The sequence below is a fragment of the Palaemon carinicauda genome, chromosome 33 (assembly GCF_036898095.1).
Source record: "Palaemon carinicauda isolate YSFRI2023 chromosome 33, ASM3689809v2, whole genome shotgun sequence".
Taxonomy (NCBI): domain Eukaryota; kingdom Metazoa; phylum Arthropoda; class Malacostraca; order Decapoda; family Palaemonidae; genus Palaemon; species Palaemon carinicauda.
Genome location: NC_090757.1, coordinates 3,360,668 through 3,384,322, shown reverse-complemented (window position 1 = coordinate 3,384,322; position 23,655 = coordinate 3,360,668). Strand labels below are relative to the sequence as shown.

At 39.1% G+C, this 23,655-nt stretch overlaps 1 protein-coding gene across 1 annotated transcript in view; it reads right to left on the bottom strand.

Moving 5' to 3' along the window:
* LOC137625820 (phosphatidylinositol N-acetylglucosaminyltransferase subunit Q-like) overlaps window positions 1–22,885 on the bottom strand; it is a 30,916-nt gene extending 8,031 nt beyond the window's left edge. The window contains exons 1-6 of the mRNA XM_068356697.1: window positions 22,767–22,885; window positions 20,699–20,826; window positions 11,042–11,721; window positions 6,119–6,254; window positions 2,912–3,056; window positions 167–365 (exon numbers count right to left, since the gene is read on the bottom strand). Of these exons, the coding sequence (XP_068212798.1) occupies window positions 167–365; window positions 2,912–3,056; window positions 6,119–6,254; window positions 11,042–11,721; window positions 20,699–20,789 (1,251 nt within the window). The 5' untranslated portion in view covers window positions 20,790–20,826; window positions 22,767–22,885. The remainder of the gene's footprint in view (window positions 1–166; window positions 366–2,911; window positions 3,057–6,118; window positions 6,255–11,041; window positions 11,722–20,698; window positions 20,827–22,766) is intronic.
* Window positions 22,886–23,655: the final 770 nt, after the last annotated feature.

Sequence of the window (23,655 nt, the reverse complement as noted above, 5' to 3'; positions counted from 1 at the left end):
TTATGATCCAAATTATGAGAAGGAATCACCTTATAAGGGAAGTCTTCTGTATTTTGTTTACATAATGTAAAACATTCTTCTATTTTTCATTTACATAATACTTTGAAGTAATATCAAACCTACTTTATATTAGTATACTTTCAAACTCATACAAAGATTGACTTACCATGACAAAGACCAGATAATAAACAGTAGTTGTTGGTAACAGGAATATTACAAGTGTGAAAACCACAGCCGTGAGAACTCTTTTCAAGGACATATGCTTTCCTGTGTCACTGTCAATTCTTAATTTTAAGGGGTTCCATTTCCGACCTCGAAAGGCTCTCCACTGGGATCCTAACAGTGATATTTGGAGCATGTGGATCCTGCAAAACAAAATATGACAACCGTATACAGTACTGTAGTTTGGTAGTTTCCACTAATAATGACTGGTAAATTACAGGATTAAGTAGCTTCCAGACATAAAGATTAAAGCTAATAAATTTCTCTATGTACCATTTATAAGTTACATACTTTTGGGTGTTTTGAAAAATGTCCATGACAATACATTAAGAAAATAATATGCACAGAATTTACAGCTGACATTTAAGAATAAAGATTTATGTAGTGTATATTACTCGATACTGTATCTGCAGTCCTTTATACGGAATACTTTTACCCTATTAAACTCCAATATTATTCCTTACTAAGTATAACAGGTCTAAAATTAAGGGATGAATATGGTAAAATATTTTCCTATCTTTACTAAAGAAAAAGAGCAATAAATTTTCACAAATGTTAAATAAATAAACACTATGCAGGAAAGAAAATAAGAAGCCTTATATGGAAGATCACTTTCAAGGAAGTCTACGTTGATACTTATTGATGAAAGTGCACTATACTGTACTCTTTTCACACGTAATTAAAAAAAAGTGACAAATATTAGTATGAGGGTTTTATTGCAAAAACATATGTTAACTGAACAGACTAATTTGAAGTTGCAATTCAACGATAAATTTTAGTCTAAATTGAAGATATAATGTATGAGTTAATAATGAAAATTCAATACAAAATAACCAATAAAAATGTTTCAATACATTCATTGTCCTAGATTATTATGCCATGCCAAAATAAGTCTCCAAATTTGTATAAGGCTTTATTCTAATAATTATCAGCAATTACAGTTAGTTCTCCATAGAACTGATGCAAGAACTTTTCCTAAAGATAAAGGCCTTAAAAAACTGAGCACACTGGCTACCGCTCTGATAGCATGCGATTTATCCTTCTCACAGGCAAGAGAGATTTGTCCAGTGAGGTGTGAGAATAGCTGATAAATTCCTTTAACAAAAAAGACATTGCATTTTTTATATTAATCATCATCATCCCTTCTTCTACACCTATTGACGAAAAGTCTTGGTTAGATTTTCCCAGTCGTCTCTATTTTGAGCTTTTAGACCAATACCTCTCCATTCATCATCTCCTACATCACGCTTCATAGATTTCAGCCATGTAGGCCTGGGCCTTCCAACTCTTCTAGTGCCTTGTGGATCCCAGTTAAAAGTTTGGTGAACTAATCTCTCTTGGGAAGGGTGAAGAGCATGCCCAAACCATCTCTATCTACCCCTCACCATGATGTCATCCACATATGGCACTCGAGTGATCTCTCTTATAGTTTCATTTCTAATCCTGTCCTTCCAGTTAACTCCCAATATTCTTCTGAGGGCTTTGTTCTTAAATCTACAAAATCTGTTGAATGGTGTTTCACTGTCTTACCATGACTCATGCCCACACAGTAACAGCGATCTCACTAACCTGTCATATGTAGTCTGACTTTTATATGTAATTTCAGGGGATTTGATTTCCAAATTTTAATTAACCTAGCCATTGTCTAATTATCTTTTTTCAATCTTTCATTAAACTCCAATTTTAAAGACCTTGCATTAGAGATATTAGTTCCTAAATATTTATATGATTCTACCTCATTAATCTGTTCTCCTTCCAATGATATTTCATCTTCATTGCATATTCCATGCTCAACATCTCTGTCTTTCTTTTATTTATTATCTTCAGCCCAACCTCATGATATTTTATGCATTTGGTAAGCAAACATTGCAAATCCTTTGGTTTTCTGTTAATTAGGACAGCATCATCAGCATTCTCTAGGTCAGCTAATTTCTTATTACCAATCCAGTCCAATCTTTCGCCACCATCTCCAACTGTTCTATGCATTACAAAATCCATGAGAAGGATAAACAACATAGGGGACAACACATTCCCCTGGAGTACTCCATTTTTCATTGGAAATTCATTTGACAGGACTCTACTAACATTAACTTTGCACTTTCTATGCTCTTGAACAGACTTAATCAAATTTACATATTTAAGAAGATTAACATGATAATGCAGGGCTCTCCACATTGATGTTTTGCTTTCACTGTCAGTTACATAGAAAAGGTATATCAGCTGCAAATATGTTATAAAAAATTACAGTATGTTCCGTAGTAAATGCTTATTAATACATTTCAAATCAATAACATATATTAAATTAATTAGAAAGGGCAATCACAGATTTCAAAATGATTAACTAAACACTAATTATACTTTTATAACAATGATAATCCAGTTACTCTGAAAATTCTCGGCATCATTCAGACTTTTTCGACCACTAATAGAAATGGTTTTCTTTTAATTAAATAAATATCAGCCTTTGATAAAATTACTGTACAATAAAAATAGCTCCGGACGCAGATCCTATTTTGGATTAACAGCAAAATAAAACTGTTTCAAATCTCAAAAATAAAATATCTGAATGGATTTCAAGAATCTTAAATTTTCCTTCATTAAAGATTTGGATAATTCTGCCAACAGACAGAATTGAAAATAATTACAATAGTTACTTTTACATAAAGGTCATGAAATTCACAAACCATACCTTGCAGCATAAACATAAAAACAGTACAGATGGAGAGTTGCTAGATCTAGGAGATCTGATAGAATGGCTACTTGAATTGAAAATCCAAACATTCCAAGCCAAACTAAGATCCAGGCTAAAGCTTTCAACAGAGGATCAGCCAGTTCTGAAAATAAAGGTTCTCTATTGAAGTTTTTTCATACGAGTTAATAGTACACATTTGACAATAGAAGCCTTGTACATTAAAACACTAAATTTTACATTACTATACACCAATAAACTCTATACTGTATTGACATTACATCTATATAATTATATAAATAATTATGCATGAATAGTATATTTCAGCCCAAATACAACAAACTTCATGTATCCACTGAAATGAATCTTATTCTATGAAACAAGTCCAATAGTGTACTGTATTTCCTTTTTCCTCAAATCTGATTGGGCTAGTTCCACATTTAAACTAATGTACCCTGCAGTATTTCAGGCAAAACCCTTGCATAGTTAAAAATAAATGTGAGCGATTGGTTTCCGGTGAGAGTGGGGCTGAGACAGGGATGTGTGATGTCGCCGTGGTTGTTTAACTTGTATGTTGATGGAGTGGTGAGAGAGGTGAATGCTCGAGTGCTTGGACGAGGATTAAAACTGGTAGACGAGAATGATCATGAATGGGAGGTAAATCAGTTGTTGTTTGCGGATGATACTGTACTGGTAGCAGACACAGAAGAGAAGCTTGACCGACTAGTGACAGAATTTGGAAGGGTGTGTGAGAGAAGGAAGTTGAGAGTTAATGTGGGTAAGAGTAAGGTTATGAGATGTACGAGAAGGGAAGGTGGTGCAAGGTTGAATGTCATGTTGAATGGAGAGTTACTTGAGGAGGTGGATCAGTTTAAGTACTTGGGGTCTGTTGTTGCAGCAAATGGTGGAGTGGAAGCAAATGTACGTCAGAGAGTGAATGAAGGTTGCAAAGTGTTGGGGGCAGTTAAGGGAGTAGTAAAAAATAGAGGGTTGGGCATGAATGTAAAGAGAGTTCTATATGAGAAAGTGATTGTACCAACTGTGATGTATGGATCGGAGTTGTGGGGAATGAAAGTGATGGAGAGACAGAAATTGAATGTGTTTGAGATGAAGTGTCTGAGGAGTATGGCTGGTGTATCTCGAGTAGATAGGGTCAGGAACGAGGTGGTGAGGGTGAGAACGGGTGTAAGAAATGAGTTAGCGGCTAGAGTGGATATGAATGTGTTGAGGTGGTTTGGCCATGTTGAGAGAATGGAGAATGGCTGTCTGCTAAAGAAGGTGATGAATGCAAGAGTTGATGGGAGAAGTACAAGAGGAAGGCCAAGGTTTGGGTGGATGGATGGTGTGAAGAAAGCTCTGGGTGATAGGAGGATAGATGTGAGAGAGGCAAGAGAGCGTGCTAGAAATAGGAATGAATGGCGAGCGATTGTGACGCAGTTCCGGTAGGCCCTGCTGCTTCCTCCAGTGCCTTAGATGACCGCGGAGGTAGCAGCAGTAGGGGACTCAGCAATATGAAGCTTCATCTGTGGTGGAAATGTGGGAGGTTGGGCTGTGGCACCCTAGCAGTACCAGCTGAACTCGGCTGAGTCCCTGGTTAGGCTGGAGGAACATAGAGAGTAGAGGTCCACTTTTTTGTTTTGTTCTTGTTGATGTCGGCTACCCCCCAAAATTGGGGGAAGTGCCTTTGGTATATGGATGGATATATTTACATAATGATTGTTTCTTGGATTTTGTAAAGGGGATGTAGAAGACATCCCCTATACCCTAAATAAGTGGATGATTGAAAAATACCTACTTTCATAAGGCTGGCCCAAAAGGTTTCAATATTTAATAGGTAATAAAAATTGGAGCACAAATATACATGAAAATGTTAGATTCTCTGTAAGAAGGGAAAAGGAATAAATGGAAATTTTATTGAGCAAAGGGAATTTTTTCGAGTCCAAGATTGCCCTTATTACTAGCTTAGCTAATAATAATAATAATAATAATAATAATAATAATAATAATAATGGCAGGATCTGTTCACTGATGCCTTATAAAGATTAATACTTAGGGTCTATAGTAGAAGATATGGGGAGAATAAATGATGAGGAAAAACATCAGATACAAAAAGGTTGGAACAAGTGGAAAACAGCCTCTGGAGTTCTTTGTGACAAAAGAGTGAAGGGAAAGTTCCATAAGATCAGTTATGCTCTGCAATACAGAAACAGGAAGTAGGACAAAGAAAGAGAAGAAAATGTACATAGGAGAGATGAGAGAATTAAGATAGATGTCTAGTGTAACAAGAGAGAACAAAAAAAGTAATAAGTACATGAGAGGGTCAACTAAAGTGTTTAGAATATCAAGGAAGTGCAGAATTGGAAACTGAAAAGGTATGAACACCTACTAAGAAGGAAAAAGACTGTATTAAAAGGTACGTCATGGAAATGGAGGTGCAAGGTAGAGGAAGAAGACGAAAAAGAAAGAGGTGAAGACACTGTGTAGAAGGGGACTAACAGAAGAGGGACTTGATGAAGCAAAAGAGCACTTAGGAAATAGATGGACAATAGATGTATTGCAGAGTTGAGATTTTTAAAATTAGTCATAATTTGGTGTGGAAAAGTGATGAAAACTGTAGAAGCTGGTGAAGGTTTGGAAGAGCATGAGAGGTAAATGTTGTGAGCAAATGACATGTAGTTATGTATGAGGGTAAAAGAAACCAATGGTTGTTTACATGAATGGTGGAAGAATGGTATCAGATGATTTGTATAGGTATTTGGGAGTAAATAATAACAGATGATAGCAGGATGAGAAAAAATGCACCTTAATAAAAGAACAAGGAAAAACTAGACTGCATATAAGACCAGGGTGAGTGGTACAATAGGGTTGTGAATGATTCATTGAGCTGATCATGAACCTTATTATGTGTTCAAGTCAGACATCTATTGTAGATGAAATAGTGTCAGGTAGTGAATGCTTTGTTAGGCGAGACAGGGGGCTTTCCATGCTTTCATAATTTCTACTAGTTAAATGGCACTGTTCGTCCACCCAACCTGAGTGTTAAGACTTTATGCTCCTTTCTCTCCATCCAGATCTAATCACATAGGAGTAAAAGAAAATAATACTATAAAGGAAACGAGAATATATACAGCAGAATATGGCAATGACAGAATATAAAATGAGATAAAGTGGAGTAATGTACTTCTTTATTTCTTAAAAGTTACCTACCTAAATACACTCTCCAAAGGTGTACATGGTAAGAGAAAAAAGCAGACAGTGCTTGTGTGAGGGGTTGATTCAACTTAAGACCTGCCGGAGCTCCACTCAGCCATTCCAAGAGATCTTGGACACAAGACGATAAGACCTGTTGAGTGGGAGAAAAATTATTCACTATTACTTGCATTAAAAGTAATGACTTGAATAGTTGATGAGATAAAAATATCACACTAAGGTAAATAATATGTCAATTCCCTTACAAAAAAAAAATCACATGCTGTGCAAAAAACAATAATAAACTGGAATACTGTCTTTACACAGTGGAATCATCCAAGTTTCTTGTTCAACCTTGTGGAAAATAAGTCTATTGTCAGTGATCTTTAAAAAGCAGGAAGCCTTTCCTACATCACTATGTAGGGACTACTGCAAGCTTACAACCTGTCTCTAGTGACTGAGCTTGTCTGCTAGAAAATTTTTCTCGGGTTGTGGTAGCTGATGTGGTAATGTCCCTGACTGGCAAATGCCAGACTGGGGTTCGAGTCCCACTCAAATTCGTTAATTACTTTGGTCGCTGCAGCAACCTCACCATCCTTGTGAGCTAAGGAAAGGGGGTTTGGGAGAGCCTATAGATCTTTCTGCTTAGTCATCAGCAGACACTGCCAGGCCCTCCTTTGTCCTAGCTTGGGTGGAGAGGGGGCTTGGGCACTGATCATATGTACAGTATATGTGGTCAGTCTCTAGGGCATTATCCTGCTTGATATGGCAGAGTCACTCTCCCTTGCCTTTGCCATTCATGAGTGGCCTTTAAAAATAAAAAGAAAATGAACAGTGCTGTCAGCTGTACGGTGTTGTTAACTCTCCAAGTAAGCACCTGCTTTGCCAACTCACAAAGGATCTGTGATGGACCCCTCAGGCAGCTTAGGTGCATGAATCACCACTCCTTTGACTGGCCAGACAGTGGTGCACTGAATCCTTCTCTCTGGTTATGGCTCATTTTCCCTTTGCCTACACATACACTGAATAGTCTGGACTATTCTTTATATACTCTCCTCTGTCCTCATACATTTTACAGCACTGAGATTACCAAACAATTCTTCTTTGCTTAAGGGGTTAACTACTGCACTGTAATTGTTCATTGGCTACTTTCCTCTTGACAAGGGTAGAAGAGACTTTTAGCTATGGTAAGCAGCTCTTATAGGAGAAGGACACTTCAAAATCAAACCAATGTTCTCTAGTCTTGGGTAGTGCCATAGCCTCTGTACCATGGTGTTCCGCTGTCTTGGGGGTAGAGTTCTCTTGCTTGAGGGTACACTCGGGCACACTTTTCTATATTATTTCTCCTCCTCTTGTTTTGTTAAAGTTTTTATATTTTATATAGGAGATATTTATGTTGTTACTGTTCTTAAAATATTTTATTTCTTCATAGAGTAGGTGGATGTAAAAGGGAGCTAGTGAGGGTTGAAGAGCTAATAAAACTGGGGGTCAAAAGTAAATATCAGGAAAGGTTGAAAATGACATATGACGAAGTGAAAGTAAGAGAAACTGGCAATTTAGAGGAGGAGTGGAAGTTAGTAAAAGAAAATTTTGTTGGGATTGCAAGTGATGTGTGTGGCAAGAAGGTTGTTGGAGGCAGCATGAGGAAGGGCAGTGAATGGTGGAATGAAGGAGTGAAGGTTAAAGTGGAAGAGAAAAAGAGGGCATTTGAAAAATGGCTGCAGAGTAATAGTATAGAGAAGTATGAAAAATATAAAGAGAAAAATGTGGAAGTAAAGCGCAAGGTACGTGAGGCAAAGAGGGCAGCTGACCTGAGGTGAGGTCAGGGATTGGGTCATTCATATGAAGAGAATAAGAAGTAGTTTTGGAAAGAAGTGAAGAGAGTAAGGAAGGCTGGCTCAAGAATTGAAGAGACAGTGAAAGATGGAAATGGAAGGTTGTTAAAAGGAGAGGAGGCAAGGAAAAGATGGGCGGAATATTTTGAAAGTTTACTGAATGTTGAGGATAATAGGGAGGCAGATATAATTGCTGTTGCAGGTGTTGAGGTGCCTGTGATGGGAGATGAGAATGAGAGAGAGATTACAATAGATGAAGTGAGGAGAGCACTAGATGAAACGAGAATAGGAAAAGCATCTGGTATGGATGGTGTGAGAGCTGAGATGTTGAAGGAAGGGGGTGTGACTGTACTTGAATGGTTGGTGAGATTGTTTAATATGTGTTTTGTGTTGTCAATGGTACCAGTAGATTGGGTTTGTGCATGTATTGTACCACTATATAAGGGTAAGGGAGATTTGCATGAGTGTTGTAATTCAAGAGGTATTAGTTTTGTTAAGCGTAGTTGGAAAAGTGTATGGTAGAGTAATGATTAATAGGATCAAGGATAAAACAGAGAATTCAATCTTAGAAGTACAGGGTGGTTTTAGAAGAGGTAGGGGTTGTATGAATCAGATTTTTACAGTAAGGCAGATATGCGAGAAATATTTAGCAAAAGGTAAGGAGGTGTATGTTGCGTTTATGGATCTGGAGAAAGCGTATGATAGAGTTGATAGGGAAGCAATGTGGAATGTGATGAGGTTATATGGAGTTGGTGGAAGGTTGTTGCAAGCAGTGAAAAGTTTCTACAAAGGTAGTAAAACATGTGTTAGGATAGGAAATGAAGTGAGTGATTGGTTCCCGGTGAGAGTGGGGCTGAGACAGGGATGTGTGATGTCGCCGTGGTTGTTTAACTTGTATGTTGATGGAGTGGTGAGAGAGGTGAATGCTCGAGTGCTTGGACGAGGATTAAAACTGGTAGACGAGAATGACCATGAATGGGAGGTAAATCAGTTGTTGTTTGCGGATGATACTGTACTGGTTGCAGACATAGAAGAGAAGCTTGGCCGATTAGTGACAGAATTTGGAAGAGTGTGTGAGAGAAGGAAGTTGAGAGTTAATGTGGGGAAGAGTAAGGTTATGAGATGTATGAGAAGGGAAGGTGGTGCAAGGTTGAATGTCATGTTGAATGGAGAGTTACTTGAGGAGGTGGATCAGTTTAAGTACTTGGGGTCTGTTGTTGCAGCAAATGGTGGAGTGGAAGCAGATGTACGTCAGAGAGTGAATGAAGGTTGCAAAGTGTTTGGGGGCAGTTAAAGAAGTAGTAAAAAATAGAGGGTTGGGCATGAATGTAAAGAGAGTTCTATATGAGAAAGTGATTGTACCAACTGTGATGTATGGATTGGAGTTGTGGGGAATGAAAGTGATGGAGAGACAGAAATTGAATGTGTTTGAGATGAAGTGTCTAAGGAGTATGGCTGGTGTATCTCTAGTAGATAGGGTTAGGAACGAAGTGGTGAGAGTGAGAACGGGTGTAAGAAATGAGTTAGCAGCTAGAGTGGACATGAATGTGTTGAGGTGGTTTGGCCATATTGAGAGAATGGAAAATGGCTGTCTGCTAAAGAAGGTGATGAATGCAAGAGTTGATGGGAGAAGTACAAGAGGAAGGCCAAGGTTTGGGTGGATGGATGGAGTGAAGGAAACTCTGGGTGATAGGAGGATAGATGTGAGAGAGGCAAGAGAGCGTGCTAGAAATAGGAATGAATGGCGAGCGATTGTGACACAGTTCCGGTAGGCCCTGCTGCTTCCTCGGATGCCTTAGATGACCGCGGAGGTAGCAGCAGTAGGGGATTCAGCATTATGAAGCTTCATCTGTGGTGGATAATGTGGGAGGGTTGGCTGTGACACCCTAGCAGTACCAGCTGAACTCGGTTGAGTCCCTTGTTAGGCTGGGAGGAACGTAGAGAGTAGAGGTCCCCTTTTTTGTTTTGTTTCATTTGTTGATGTCGGCTACCCCCCAAAATTGGGGGAAGTGCCTTGGTATATGTATGTATGTTTCCTTTCCTCACTGGGTTATTTTCCCTGTTGGAGCCCCTGAGCTTTTAGCATCCTGCTTTTCCAACTAGGGTTGTAGCTTAGCAAGTAATAATAATAATATTAATAATAATAATAATAATAATAATCTGTGAACAGCCACATCTTTGGAAGAAGACAGTTGAGTGGAACTCCTCTGGTGAATTTTTCGTTGTTCAGCAGCATTGGTTGCGGATCAGTGACGTTTCAGAAACCACTGGAGCGATCACTGGTGGAGACATCTGTGAGGAACGAGTTTCTCCAATGAGGAAAAATGCCCCAGAGGACACTATAGGAATAGGTGCGCCACCTCTCTGAGCCTGCCAATACGCTGCTGCTGTATCTAATAACATACCCAGGTACTCTATCTTCTGCTTAGTGGAACTCTTCTTTTTTCAATTGATCATAATCCCCAGATTATTACTGTTCACATTTCACAATGATCTTTAGAACACTAATCTAGCTTGTGATCACTAAACTACTCTCTATACTTAATTTAGCCTTCTTTTTAAGTTTACCAGTTCAACGTTCTAAAACAATAATCTGTGCCAATAGGCTTCAATTTTATTTCTCCCCTTTAGGTGTCTTTAGTGTTTATAACATTCTATATTTTTCTCATTACATCTTCCACTTGCACTAGATTTTTGTTTTTATCTTGTCTCTTTTTGAATGATTTTTTATCTGATTTGTACAATACACAGTACTGTATAATGGAAAGCTCGTTAATTTCTACAACTTTTACCAATTCCTCCATACATAGTATCCATGCAAGATATGCCTTTCTGTAGTAAATTTTTATCATATAAATAATTTACCTAACCAACTATGAATAATAATGATGGTTAATTGCAATGTCTGATTCTCTCATAACTTTGAAGAACTACAGTTTTCAAGTAACTTCCATATCTATATACTGTATCAAGAAAAGTATGAATTATTTTTTCAAATCTCTCCTCCAGAAAAATACATGCCTACTTTATAAAATTCTAATATACAGTATTTGTATATGCCTTTTTTTCCATATTGAGAATACTGTGTTAAAATTAAGTTCCTTACCTTTGTCCAGCTGCAGAAAGTGTCATACATATCATTTACTGAGGCGTGATGACCGATAAAGTATGCAACAGTTATTCCACAGAACACATCTAAAAATATCATTGTAATCAAACGGCCACTCAATATAGTACTCCTTCTGTTTTTTAACAAGGAGGTTATTTTTTCTAATTGGCTAATCCTGAAAATTATCTGTTGAAGCGCACTGCTCGTGTAATCCACCTTGTTTTGAAGAACAGAATGAATATTTCTTATGACAATATTTGGAATGAATGTCATTGTATAAATCAGAACTTCTATGAACAACACAGCATGTGAAATATTTCTTTTATTCCTGCTTTCATAGACTTTTTCTTCTTTTGCAACACACTCCACAAAATAAGGTACTACATTTTCTGAGTGCTTATCTCCCTGCATGGAATACTTTTGAAGAACAAGTTCTGATTCCCATATTTCTTCACTGTTGAAGTAAACAACAGTAACATCCTCTAATGGGACACTATGCCCATATAAACTTAGTCGTTTCACACTGACACTAGGTCCACTTAGTAATTCTAACCAAATGTTTCGATAGGAACTTTGACTTGTTTCTAAATTGCTCCCCATGAAACCAACAATTTGCCCGGGTTGGGACTCTCCAGGTGACAAAACAATAACCAAACTCTCAGCATCTGTAAGTGACCCTGCAAAAAAAATAAATAAGTAAATAAAAATCCTCACAGTACATTCTTCCTTCTACATTTGTAGAAGTATACATGAGCATTAATTAGTATATTTCAATAAAATATTGAGCAATTACTGTACATTAATAATGGTGTTTCATAAACATAGATTTCTTACTTTGTTCCTACCATAATAACCAAAAAAATTAAGACATTTGTAGTGACATATTAGATCTATAAATGTTTCATTTATACCTTAATATAAAAAAGAAGGCATTAATACCTAATTTGAAAAACAAGTGAAATAAAGTGGAATCTCTGTTGTAGCCAAGACCTCTAGCACCAGGTTGAGTCCCTCTGTCTCAAATGTCTAGCTCAACAAAAAGGTTAATCTTGGAGGAACTTTAATAAAGAGCTATGAAGAATTCTCATCCACTAAATATGTGTTTTTTCCTATAAAAGGTCAAAATTTTAAACATAAATATGTATTCAGTACAGGTACTAAAAATAATATAGAATATATCTTCCTTCCAAGTGAATTGTAGTTCAGAATGGAGGCTGTTAAACTTGCCTCACCACACTTCAACCAATCAGAGGTAATTTGTATCTTCAACTTTATTACAATTATGATACCTCTGGGTGGTATTCACCCTGGTTCTAAATTGAATAAGTAATATGCTTATGTAAAGGATTGTTTGTTACCTTACTCACTCAAGAATGAAGCCTCTGTGGAATGTGAATTCACTGTAGTGATACCATATACAGGTAGGCTATATCAACCTAAAATAGGATCTATAAGTTGCTGGGAGACTTAATAAGTGGATATTGACTCTAATTCTGAAAAGTCTAATAAATGAATCATATAAGCTATTGAGGATCCTCCAAGCAGATAATTTGTTTGTTTCTTTTCTGCATTTTGCACAGTAGATATAGGAAGCTTCATAGGCTAATGGTAGAAGGATACATTTTTATCACTTCCTTTTTAGAAGAGAACTACATAACAGGAAAAGGAGAATGTTATATCTATATTAACAGTTTCTTACTTAAGGCCTGGGAGGGGATCTACAGAAGAACTTTGAGAAAAGGTCATTACAGTATCCCAGTTAATCTACTATAGATCCATGTGCTATTCATTTAAATAAGCAAGAGATTTGACAATCTCTTTAGAAATACAAAGCATTTCCATTTTCGAATTATTTGCCAAAAATATGAAGAACCAGTTTAAGGATACAGCATGATTGCTTATGCATCCTGTCTTGTCCAACATTTCAAAACTTCATTCTTGTAGAGCCGCATTTATTAGAAAATGTTATTTTCCTTAGTAAAATAAATTTTTGAATATACTTACCCGATGATCATATAGCTGCAACTCTGTTGCTCGACAGAAAAAACCTACGGGCGGAATACGCCAGCGATCGCTATACAGGTGGGGGTGTACATCAACAGCGCCATCTGTCAAGTAGGTACTCAAGTACTCGATGTCAACAAAGAACCAATTTTCTCCTCTGTCCACTGGGTCTCTATTGGGGAGGAAGGGTGGGTCCTTTAATTTATGATCATCGGGTAAGTATATTCAAAAATTTATTTTACTAAGGAAAATAACATTTTTCAACATTAAACTTACCCGATGATCATATAGCTGATTCACACCCAGGGGGGTGGGTAGAGACCAGCATTACATGTTGACATTATTATGAGCTAAGTATTCCGTATTTCATTTTAGCAGTTATTCAAAATAACAAGCATAAAATAAATAAGTACCTGGTAAGGAAGACGACTTGAACAATTACTCTGCCTTTTTAAGTACGTCTTCCTTACTGAGCCTCGCGATCCTCATAGGATGCTGAGCGACTCCTAGGAGCTGAAGTATGAAGGGTTGCAACCCATACTAAAGGTCCTCATCAAAACCTCTAATCTAGGCGCTTCTCAAGAAATGATTTTGACCACCCGCCAAATCAAGTAGGATGCGAAAGGCTTCTTAGCCTTCCGGACAACCCAAAAATATTTCAAGAGAAAGATTAAAAAGGTTCTGGAATTAGGGAATTGTAGTGGTGGAGCCCCCACCACTACTGCACTCGTTGCTACGAATGGTCCCAGAGTGTAGCAGTTCTCGTAAAGAGACTGGACATTCTTAAGATAAAAGACGCGAACACTGATTTGCTTTTCCAATAGGTTGCGTCGAATATACTTTGCAGAGATCTATTTTGTTCAAAGGCCACGGAAGTTGTGACAGCTCTAACTTCGTGTGTCCTTACCTTCAGCCAAGCTTGGTCTTCCTCATTCAGAAGGGAATGAGCTTCTCGTATTAACAGTCTGATAAAATAGGATAAAGAATTCTCTGACATAGGCAAAGAAGGATTCTTAACTGAACACCATAAAGCTTCAGACGGGCCTCGTAAAGGTTTTTAAAATAGAACTTAAGAGCTCTTACAGGACATAATACTCTTTCTAGTTCATTTCCAACCATACGATAAGTTTGGAATATCGAACGATATTGGTCAAGGCCGAGAAGGCAGCTCGTGTTTGGCTAGAAAACCAAGTTGTAGAACATGTAGCCGTTTCGGATGAGAATCCGATGTTCCTGCTGAAGGCATGAATCTCACTGACTCTTTTAGCTGTGGTTAAGCATATCAGGAAAAGAGTCTTAAAGGTGAGATCTTTCAGGGAGGCTGATTGAAGTGGTTCGAACCTGTCTGACATAAGGAATCTTAGAACCACGTCTAAATTCCAACCAGGTGTAACCAAACGACGCTCCTTCGTGGTCTCAAAAGACTTAAGGAGGTCCTGTAGATCTTTATTGTTGGAAAGATCTAAGCCTCTGTGACGGAAGACTGATGCCAACATGCTTCTGTAACCCTTGATAGTGGGAGCTGAAAGAGATCATTCTTTCCTCAGATATAAGAGGAAGTCAGCTATTTGAGTTACAGAGGTACTGGTCGAGGATACGGATACTGACTTGCACCAGTCTCAGAAGATTTCCCACTTCGATTGGTAGACTCTAAGGGTGGATGTTCTCCTTGCTCTAGCAATCGCTCTGGTTGCCTCCTTCGAAAAATCTCTAGTTCTCGAGAGTCTTTCGATATTCTGAAGGAAGTCAGACGAAGAGCGTGGAGGCCTTGGAGTACCTTCTTTACGCGTGGCAGACGTAGCAGGTCCACCCTTAGGGGAAGTGTTCTGGGAACGTCTACTAGCCATCGAAGTACCTCGGTGAGTTATTCTCTCGCGGGCCAGAGGGAAGCAACTAGCGTCAACTTTGTCCCTTCGTGAGAGGCGAACTTCTGCAGTACCTTGTTGACAATCTAGAACGGAGGGAATGCATATAGATCTAGATGTGACCAATCTAGTAGAAAGGCATCTATATGAACTACTGCTGGGTCCGGGATAGGTGAGCAAAGTATTGGGAGCCTCTAGGTCATCGAGGTTGCGAAGAGATCTATGGTTGGCTGGCCCCAGGTGGCCCAAAGTCTCTTGCATACATCCTTGTGGAGGGTCCAATATGTTGGAATTATTTGTCCCTTCCTACTGAGACAATCTGCTATGACATTCAAGTTGTCTTGGATGAACCTCGTTACTAGTGAAAAGTCTAGACCTGTTGAACAGGAGAGGAGGTCTCTTGCGAACTCGTACCATGTCAGAGAGTAGGTCCCTCCTTGCTTGGAGATGTACGTCAAAGCAGGGTGTTGACCGTGTTCACCTCCACCACTTTGCCTTGAAGGAGAGATCTGAAGCTTTTCCAGGTCAGACGTACTGCCAGAAGCTTCTTGCAGTTGAAATGCATTGTCCTTTGACTCGAGTTCCATAATCCCGAGCATTCCCTACCGCCTAATGTCGCACCCCAGCCTACGTCCGATCCGTCCGAGAAGAGAATGTGGTTGGGAGTCTGAACAGTCAGGGGAAGACCCTTTCAAAGGTTGATAAAGTCCTTTCACCAAGTCAGACCAGACTTTATCTTTCCGGAAACCGGGATCGAGACCGCTTCTAGCGTCTAGTCCTTTTCCAGTGAAAAGCTAGATGATACAGAAGAGGACGGAGGTGTAGTCTTCCAAGTGACACAAATTGAACCACGGATGACAGTGTCCTAACCAGACTCATCCACAGCCTGACAGGGCAGTGTTCCTTCTTCAGCATCTTCTGGATGGATAGCAGGGCTGGGGGTTGATCGTCTTGTTCAGCAATGTCCTCATCAGAGGGTTCCTCATCCGAAACTGATGAGGAAACGGCAACGGAAAGGGCAACGTCTGACTCGCTGAATCCGGTCGCACTGGTGGATGCGTGACGGAGCCGGACACAAGATCATGGTACTGCTGCACAGTCTGTGAACTGTCAACCATGGGGACGCGAGGAAGTACAGCGTCAACCCGAAACTGTGTAGACTGTCTGGGTTGTGCAGTCAACCCCCTACAGGGTTGCTGAGGTTGCCGCACTGCGTCACAACAAGTCATCTCTGCTGGTTGTTGAACGTCTTCCTAGTGACACACTGAACGTCCACAACCACCTCCGAGAGTCGCTTAACGTCAACGTGCGACTGGCAACCCACACTGGGTCGCACCGGTGGAGGAACCATCTCAACTGGCGGACGTGAGTAGGATACCTCAGCGTCAACAGGGCGTACAACCAACCGGTAGGAAGGTTGTTGGCTAGAAGGTTCTTCTCCGTAAAAAATCCTCTAACAAGGACACAAGCTTGGACTGCATGTCTTGCAACAAAGCCCATTAGGGTCTATGGGAGCAGGTGTGGCAACAGACGGGGTTAGCGACTGAAGCGGAACCATTTACCATCCCTGGAAGCCTTGTTATGCTTTAATTAAAGTCCATAGGAGGCTAAGCAGCTTAAGGCTCCTCTCCAAATGACAGAGTCCTCAAAGGAATATCAGAAGGAGGGAGAACAGCACTTTCTCATCTACAGGAACCATGTCCGAGAAAAGCTAGGTTATCTCAGTGAGGGTCTCACTGGTGCAAAAGCAGCAGACCAGAAGGCAACGTTATGTAACTGCTTGACAGTCTGTGAACTGTCAAAAACTGAACTGTCAACCACAACAGGTGCGTGAGGACATACAGCACTGGTGCATTAGTAGCAGACCAGAAGGCAACGTCATGTAACTGCTTGACAGTCTGTGAGCTGGCAACAACCAAAGCTGTGTGGGGAAGCCTCAACTCCTGACTGACTAGTCTGCTGCGGGTGAGTGGCGGTAACCACAGTGGGTTGCGGAGGCTGACACACCGTGTCAAAACACGGCAGCTTGTGGTAGCTCACGCACGGCAACGGAGTGCTCCGTGTGTCTGTGGGAGTCAGCATGCGTCTGGCAGGGTCGACTGCGCATGGGTGGAGGAGCTCTCACAACAAGAGTGTGGGAGCAGGCAACCATGCTGGGCGCACAACCGTGGCAGGTTGTAGGCAAACGGGTGCATCGTCAACCTTCTCCGCAGTCGGAGTGTGGGAGCAGACAACAACCAAAGCGGAGTGGTGGTGCGTGGTGGGGACTGCCGTGGGTTGCGGAAACTAACGCATCGCGTCAAAACACGGCAGCTTGACTCCACCTTCCCACTGCTGATGCGGTAGCTCACGCATGTTAACGGAGGGAGCCGCACGTCGGCTAACGTTAACATGCGTCTGGCAGGGTCGATTGCGCATCGGAGGTGGAGCTCTCCGCAGCCGGAGTGTGGGAGCAGGCAGCCTCGGCGTGAGCTGGGTGCACAACAGTGGCAGGTTGTAGGCTAACGAGAGCAGTGTCAACCTTCTCCGCACGAAACTCCTGCATAACAGCAGCTAACTGAGTCTGCATAGACTGCAGTAAAGACCACTTAGGGTCTACAAAAAACGGCAACAGACGGAGCTACTGTCCGTCGTGACTGAGGGTCTAAAACAGCTGGTGCGGCAACAGACGGAGTTACTGCCTGTTGCGGTACCACCTTGCCTCTCTTGGGAGGTGTGCAGTCGTCGGATGACTGCAGCGAGTCCGAACTGACCCAGTGGCTACACCTAGGCCGTTGGACTTGCGCGGAAGGGACCGACTTGCACTTAAAAGCTGCAAGATTTGGTCCATGGTTTCTTACGAGAAACCTCTTCCGCAGACGAGGAATAAATGGGCTCTCTCGTCTTTGTGTGGGTGGGGCGATCTCACGTCGGCAAACGTGTGTAGATACGCCCGAAACCACGGAGGGAAAAACGTCTGTTCGTCGATCAAGGCCTGTGGAACCCATAAGTCGTTCGACATTAATTCTCCCCTGGGCTTGGGAGCTTGTAAGAGGTCCCGGACTAGGTGAACAACTGGCACGAACAGACGAACCCTCGGACGCAACACTGTAACACTTTGCGCATATCAGTTTATCACTTTTGATTTTCTGTTTGCACTTATTTCACTGAAATCGAAACTTTAACTGATTTCTACCTGAAACACGCAATCCTATCCTTCATTAAAAGGTAGTCATTGCGAAAACAGTTTTACAATGCAACAGAAAAACATAAATAAAGATAAAGAATTCAGTGGCTGGAAAAGAGACTAAACACTAGAACAAATAAACTACGTTTACAATCTCTCACCGCATAAAGCCTGGGAACAAGAATAAAACCCTAGAAACGTTTTACCTTCTTCCCCTACAGCGACTAGGGAGAAGAGTAAAAAACGAGAACAACGTTACCCGCTTGAACGAAACGTTTATTCTCCTCTCTCTCCCTCCGTCTCTATCTCTCTCTCTCTTCTCTCTTGAATTAGCACCTGAGAGAAGAGCCCAATTATATATAGTTAAAACATGTTATTTGCTAAAGGAAAAAACTGAAAGGTTTCCCAAATAAAAAGTTCCTTTATTTAGAATTTAAACTCTTTAAGCTAAGAAAGAATGAACGAAACGCTAGAATCGGTTTACTCTTACTGCAAAGTGAAACCGTGATACACTCTCTCTCTATCGTAACGATAGAGCGCAAGTTGAACGTTCTGAACGTCAACAACTGCGGAGACTAAAAACTAAACGTTAGTTCATCTTTGAAAACAGTACGAGACTATCACAGAAATTCTTCCATAAAACATTAAAATTAAAAAAGTATTAAATTCTTTAAAGGTTAAATACGATAAAACGGGCTCAATGTTAAATAACTTCGGTTCCAAGTTAGGACCGCCTACTATTAGGAAAGGTCGCATATAAACAAACATAAGAATTTATTTTTATAAGTTTATAATAATTGGAAAGTTAACCGAAGAGGCCTAAAAAGGCGGAGAGATATAAATAAATGGATCTATAATGTGTTAAGCAAAATTACCAAAAACCTAAACACACTTCCGTCTAAGGGAAGGGTCGGCCATTTAAAAGTGAAAGAGAGTCCATACTCTCTTCGTCACCATAATTAAATCTATCGAAAACGAATTCAAGTTTTGAAATGAAGATAAAACCCCTGCATAGCGAAAGCTCAAAACTGGAATAGTGTACTTCACCAAATCGTTGTGAAAACAAATCCAGTTAGGGACGGCGTATTTAGTAGGTCCTGCCATTGGCACGACAGAGGAAAAATTGGTTCTTTGTTGACATCGAGTACTTGAGTACCTACTTGACAGATGGCGCTGTTGATGTACACCCCCACCTGTATAGCGATCGCTGGCGTATTCCGCCCGTAGGTTTTTTCTGTCGAGCAACAGAGTTGCAACTATATGATCATCGGGTAAGTTTAATGTTGAAAATTATGAATGCAAGTACAGTAGTAAAGAAGCCAGTTGCATAGATTCCGAAGCCAAGTAAAGATATCCTTTGCCTTACAAGGATGCCTCGTCTTATGATTAAGATGTTACCTGACAGACAACTGCAAGCATATACAAGGTGGAAGGCAACTAATCAGAATGGGGGAGGTTTCTGTGTGCTCATCAAGCAACTAAGATGTAATAATAGCTCTCCCTTAATTACTGTGATGCAAAATTTTACCATAAGCAACTACATGTACAGTATTAAGCTTTATGCCACTGCCACTAGAAAATGACTAAGGAAATTGCAGACTAAATTCCCAGAGTCCTTTTGCATACTGTATATATAATTACAAGACACTCTGCCTCCTAAATATTTTTTTACTTCATTTGATTGTCCAAAAATGAACCAAGACAATTTGTCCTGTTCTTTTTTTTCCTGTTCATCACTTGGGGAAATATTCCAATAGTCCTCTAAACAAAATTTTAAAGAAATTTGCATACTGTATTTCCCAACTATAAAATCCTGAGTTTTTTAATAAGAATATGACTCCAGCAAAGCTGGAACAGCTGTTACAGACAAGCCAGAGGAGGAGAAAGTAGAAGTAAAAGAAGAGGAAGAGTGCACAAGCTTCTTCTCGCCAGTTTTCTTCGTAGTTGAGGTCTTGGGGGATCAACAATGATGCTTCCACGAATGAAGAGGCCACAGGGGCCTCTTCAGCAGGAGGCACGACCACCACAACACCAAGGGATGCTTTAAAAGTCTTGGTGGCAGCTAACACTTTCAAAAACTTTCCTGCCAACTAAGTACTAGCAATGTCCTAAGAAGGCCACAACTTCCTTATGTCCAAGTCCTCATCATTGTCATCGGTTTGTAAAACCAGACGAGACCTTCAAGGTAAAGGCAGAGGAATATTACCTTCACTATGGGAAAATGATAATTTCTCTTTCCCCAAGGATTGCCACGAGGGCGAGTTGATCTCCCCTCCACGAATTCCTTCAGAGGACCCGGCCCTAAAAGAACACGAGGGAGACACAGCAGGTCGAAAAACACTGGCAGTAAAGGAGCTTGAAAGTTTCTTCAGTATCAGTTATGGCATAGTCAAAGCTGATTCCAAATGTCTTTCTAAGCTTCCTACTTTTTCTTCTTAGCAAATTCCACCCACTGCTAAATTGGCCATGACTTGCACTCATCATAAGGGGATGACTGCGAACAGTCAAACCTCTACAAAAAGTACAGATTTTAATGGCTGTTCCAACATCGCTGATGCCATTCTCTTGTTAATGAACAATGGTTTGTATTCATGTAGGCACCAAATAAATTCATCGTACCTGAAGATCTGGTAAATTGTCCGTGAACTGGTCCAGGTCCACGTGTTCCAAGTTGTTTTGGCACAAAAATTGTTGCAGTGAAGCCTGTCATTTTGATCTCATGTAGACACCGAAATCATATCTGAAATCTTAGAAAAGAATTATTACAAAGTGATACTGTACCTGGTAAAATAAGAAAGCATTTATTTCATGACCATCAAATACTTATGATGATGATATTTTAATCCTTTAAATTTCTTTTTCAGTACTGTGAATATTGAACTGTTTCATTATTTGACAGGAAATTAATTAGTACAGTACCATTATCTTTGATACTAGAATAAATATTTATATTTTGTATACTACAAATCAGTAACAATCTTCTTTATAAACTGCAACACAGTTAATTGTCTACTTTAGTTCGAATATTAGAATACCTCAACTGTACTGGATACTTCACCATTTACAGTTAATAAAACCATTAAATTTAACAAGTTTAAAAGTAATTTGTATTTTTTCCGAGCTACAGTGAACCCTCGCTACTTCGCGGTTCGACCATCGCGGATTCACCACTTCGCGGATTTTTTCCATAACCCATATATATACAGTAACATATATATATATATATATATATATATATATATATATATATATATATATATATATATATATATATGTATGCATGTATTTATGTATATATGTATGTATGTATATATGTAGGTATGTATATGTGTATACATATAAATATATATATATATATATATATATATATTTATATCTAAAGTAGGAAGATGTGATGTAGTTCTAAGGGAATAGTATGGGAAATATGTCTGGGTAATAAGCAAAGCTCTACCTCCAGTTTGTTTCTTCATTATGATCAGAGATAAATGTAAACAAAACATTGGTTGCCATTTTTTAACATGCTTTTTAGCGTGTTTAGGAAACGCATGATATAAAATTGCCTTTAATATTTGTGCCTGTTTTAGTTTAGGGTACTGTAGTACATGCATTAAGTGTTCTGTACATTAAAGGGTAGTTTGTTAACAGTACTACGTACAAGGGAAGGTTTTAAAAGTCTGAATATACATGTTGAATAAATAGGTAAATATGGTGTCACTACTTCGCGGATTTTCACCTATCGCGGCCGCGTCTGGAACCTATCTACCGCGATAAACGAGGGTTCACTGTATACACACCCGAGTCCTTTAAAATAAGGATATGTCCTCAACAGAGTTGGAGTGATCTTTGAATTATTACTAAGGTAGTCATTTAATGGCAGGTAATCATAATCAATTATTTTCAAGACAAGATATAATCATGTTATGGCAATAGAGAAATAATAACATCTACATGTTTTGTTAATTATGTACATAAGGCAGACTCGTTAAAAATGGGGACCTAAATGAGGTTAACTTGAAATGTATTAGTTAGGAGATGGTACAATAGGTATGCTTAGGCATGTAGTAACAGCTCAAAGGCTAGACAATGAATCATTGATTAATTGGTAATTTATTCTTCTTTTCAATTATCTTTTCTCATTAATATTTTGCCCTTCTGTGTGTTTAATGTATATCACCAACACTGTTAAAATTAATCGTAAGTTTCACTTTTACCCCACTCATAGCTGTATTTGGAGCCTTTGTATATCAGCGGCCAGTTCCTCGAGCAAGCATAAAATTTCATCCCCTGACCTACAAGCCATGTCCTTACCTACTTATCTAACAGGGGGGGCCTATGGCCACCTTGCGACGCCCATTACAATGCTGTATTCTTAGTCAGCCGTCATTAACATACAGGTAGCTGTAATCTTACATACACCCCCTGTGTTTTCCCAAGATTATGATATAATAGTCCAGTTGCTAATCTATAACCTGGCTTTTTCAAATCTTTAAAGCTAAATTAGAATATAATTAGTCATCAGAAAAAAATTGTCTACATTAGCATAATTGAAAAGTACTGTACCCAGCTATAGGATACATCAAGAATTATCCTTAACTACTGTAGCCTATATCGATGCTATCTCATTTGAGGGAATTTAATAATTTGAATTAATAATTTGGATTAGGATAATCCATTATCTTTCACTTACAAAGAAAGGTTTAAGTGTTGTAGCATACTTAGTCATAAGGCTAAAGGGTGGGGTTAAGCTACTGTCCTCCGAGACTGTGGCACACTCAACTTCCAACAATGCTTACGTACAATTAACGTAATTGTAACATACAATATGGAATTGTTGAATTAAACAGCATCTGCAGTGCACAACTAGTAATATTGACAAAAACATTTATCTTAAATGTAAATATACTATGATCTACAGTCCAGGCCAGTTTAGTAGTGTTTTGGGTTGTTGCCTTTGTAACGGCTACCCTGTGCTTATTTTTCTCCAATTTTGGTTTAACTTGTTATTATGTTATCTCAAGTTTTTGAGTTTCTTCTTCCCTTTTGTATTATGTATATATATATATATATATATATATATATATATATATATATATATATATATATATATATATATATATATATATATATATATATATATATATATATATATACTGTATTCAAACTTCTTCCTCCACTGCAGGTTAAAAAGTAGCATTGAATCTTGTCTATCCCCATAAATGATTTTTCTACTTTTCCGTCTACAGTAAAGTTGCAGAGTGAGTTTTTGCATATCTTCCCACATTGTTAGCCCGATATGCATTTATTACTGTATCTAGTTTCAATAAGTTAAGGAGGCCCTGGGTATTTAAATTCTGAACTTGAAGATATTTTTTGCCCGGCCCGTATTTTGTTTCTCAAACGTATTAAGATAGATATCCACAGGCACCAAATCATGTCCGTTTTCTTTTACCAATTCATATCCGTTTTCTTTCACGATAGTATGTCATAGAGTTGAGCCTTGTTTCAATATCTCTAGTGTACAGTAATAACAGAATGACCCAAACTTCAGTCCTTAATGCACAATTGGGTGTATTCTT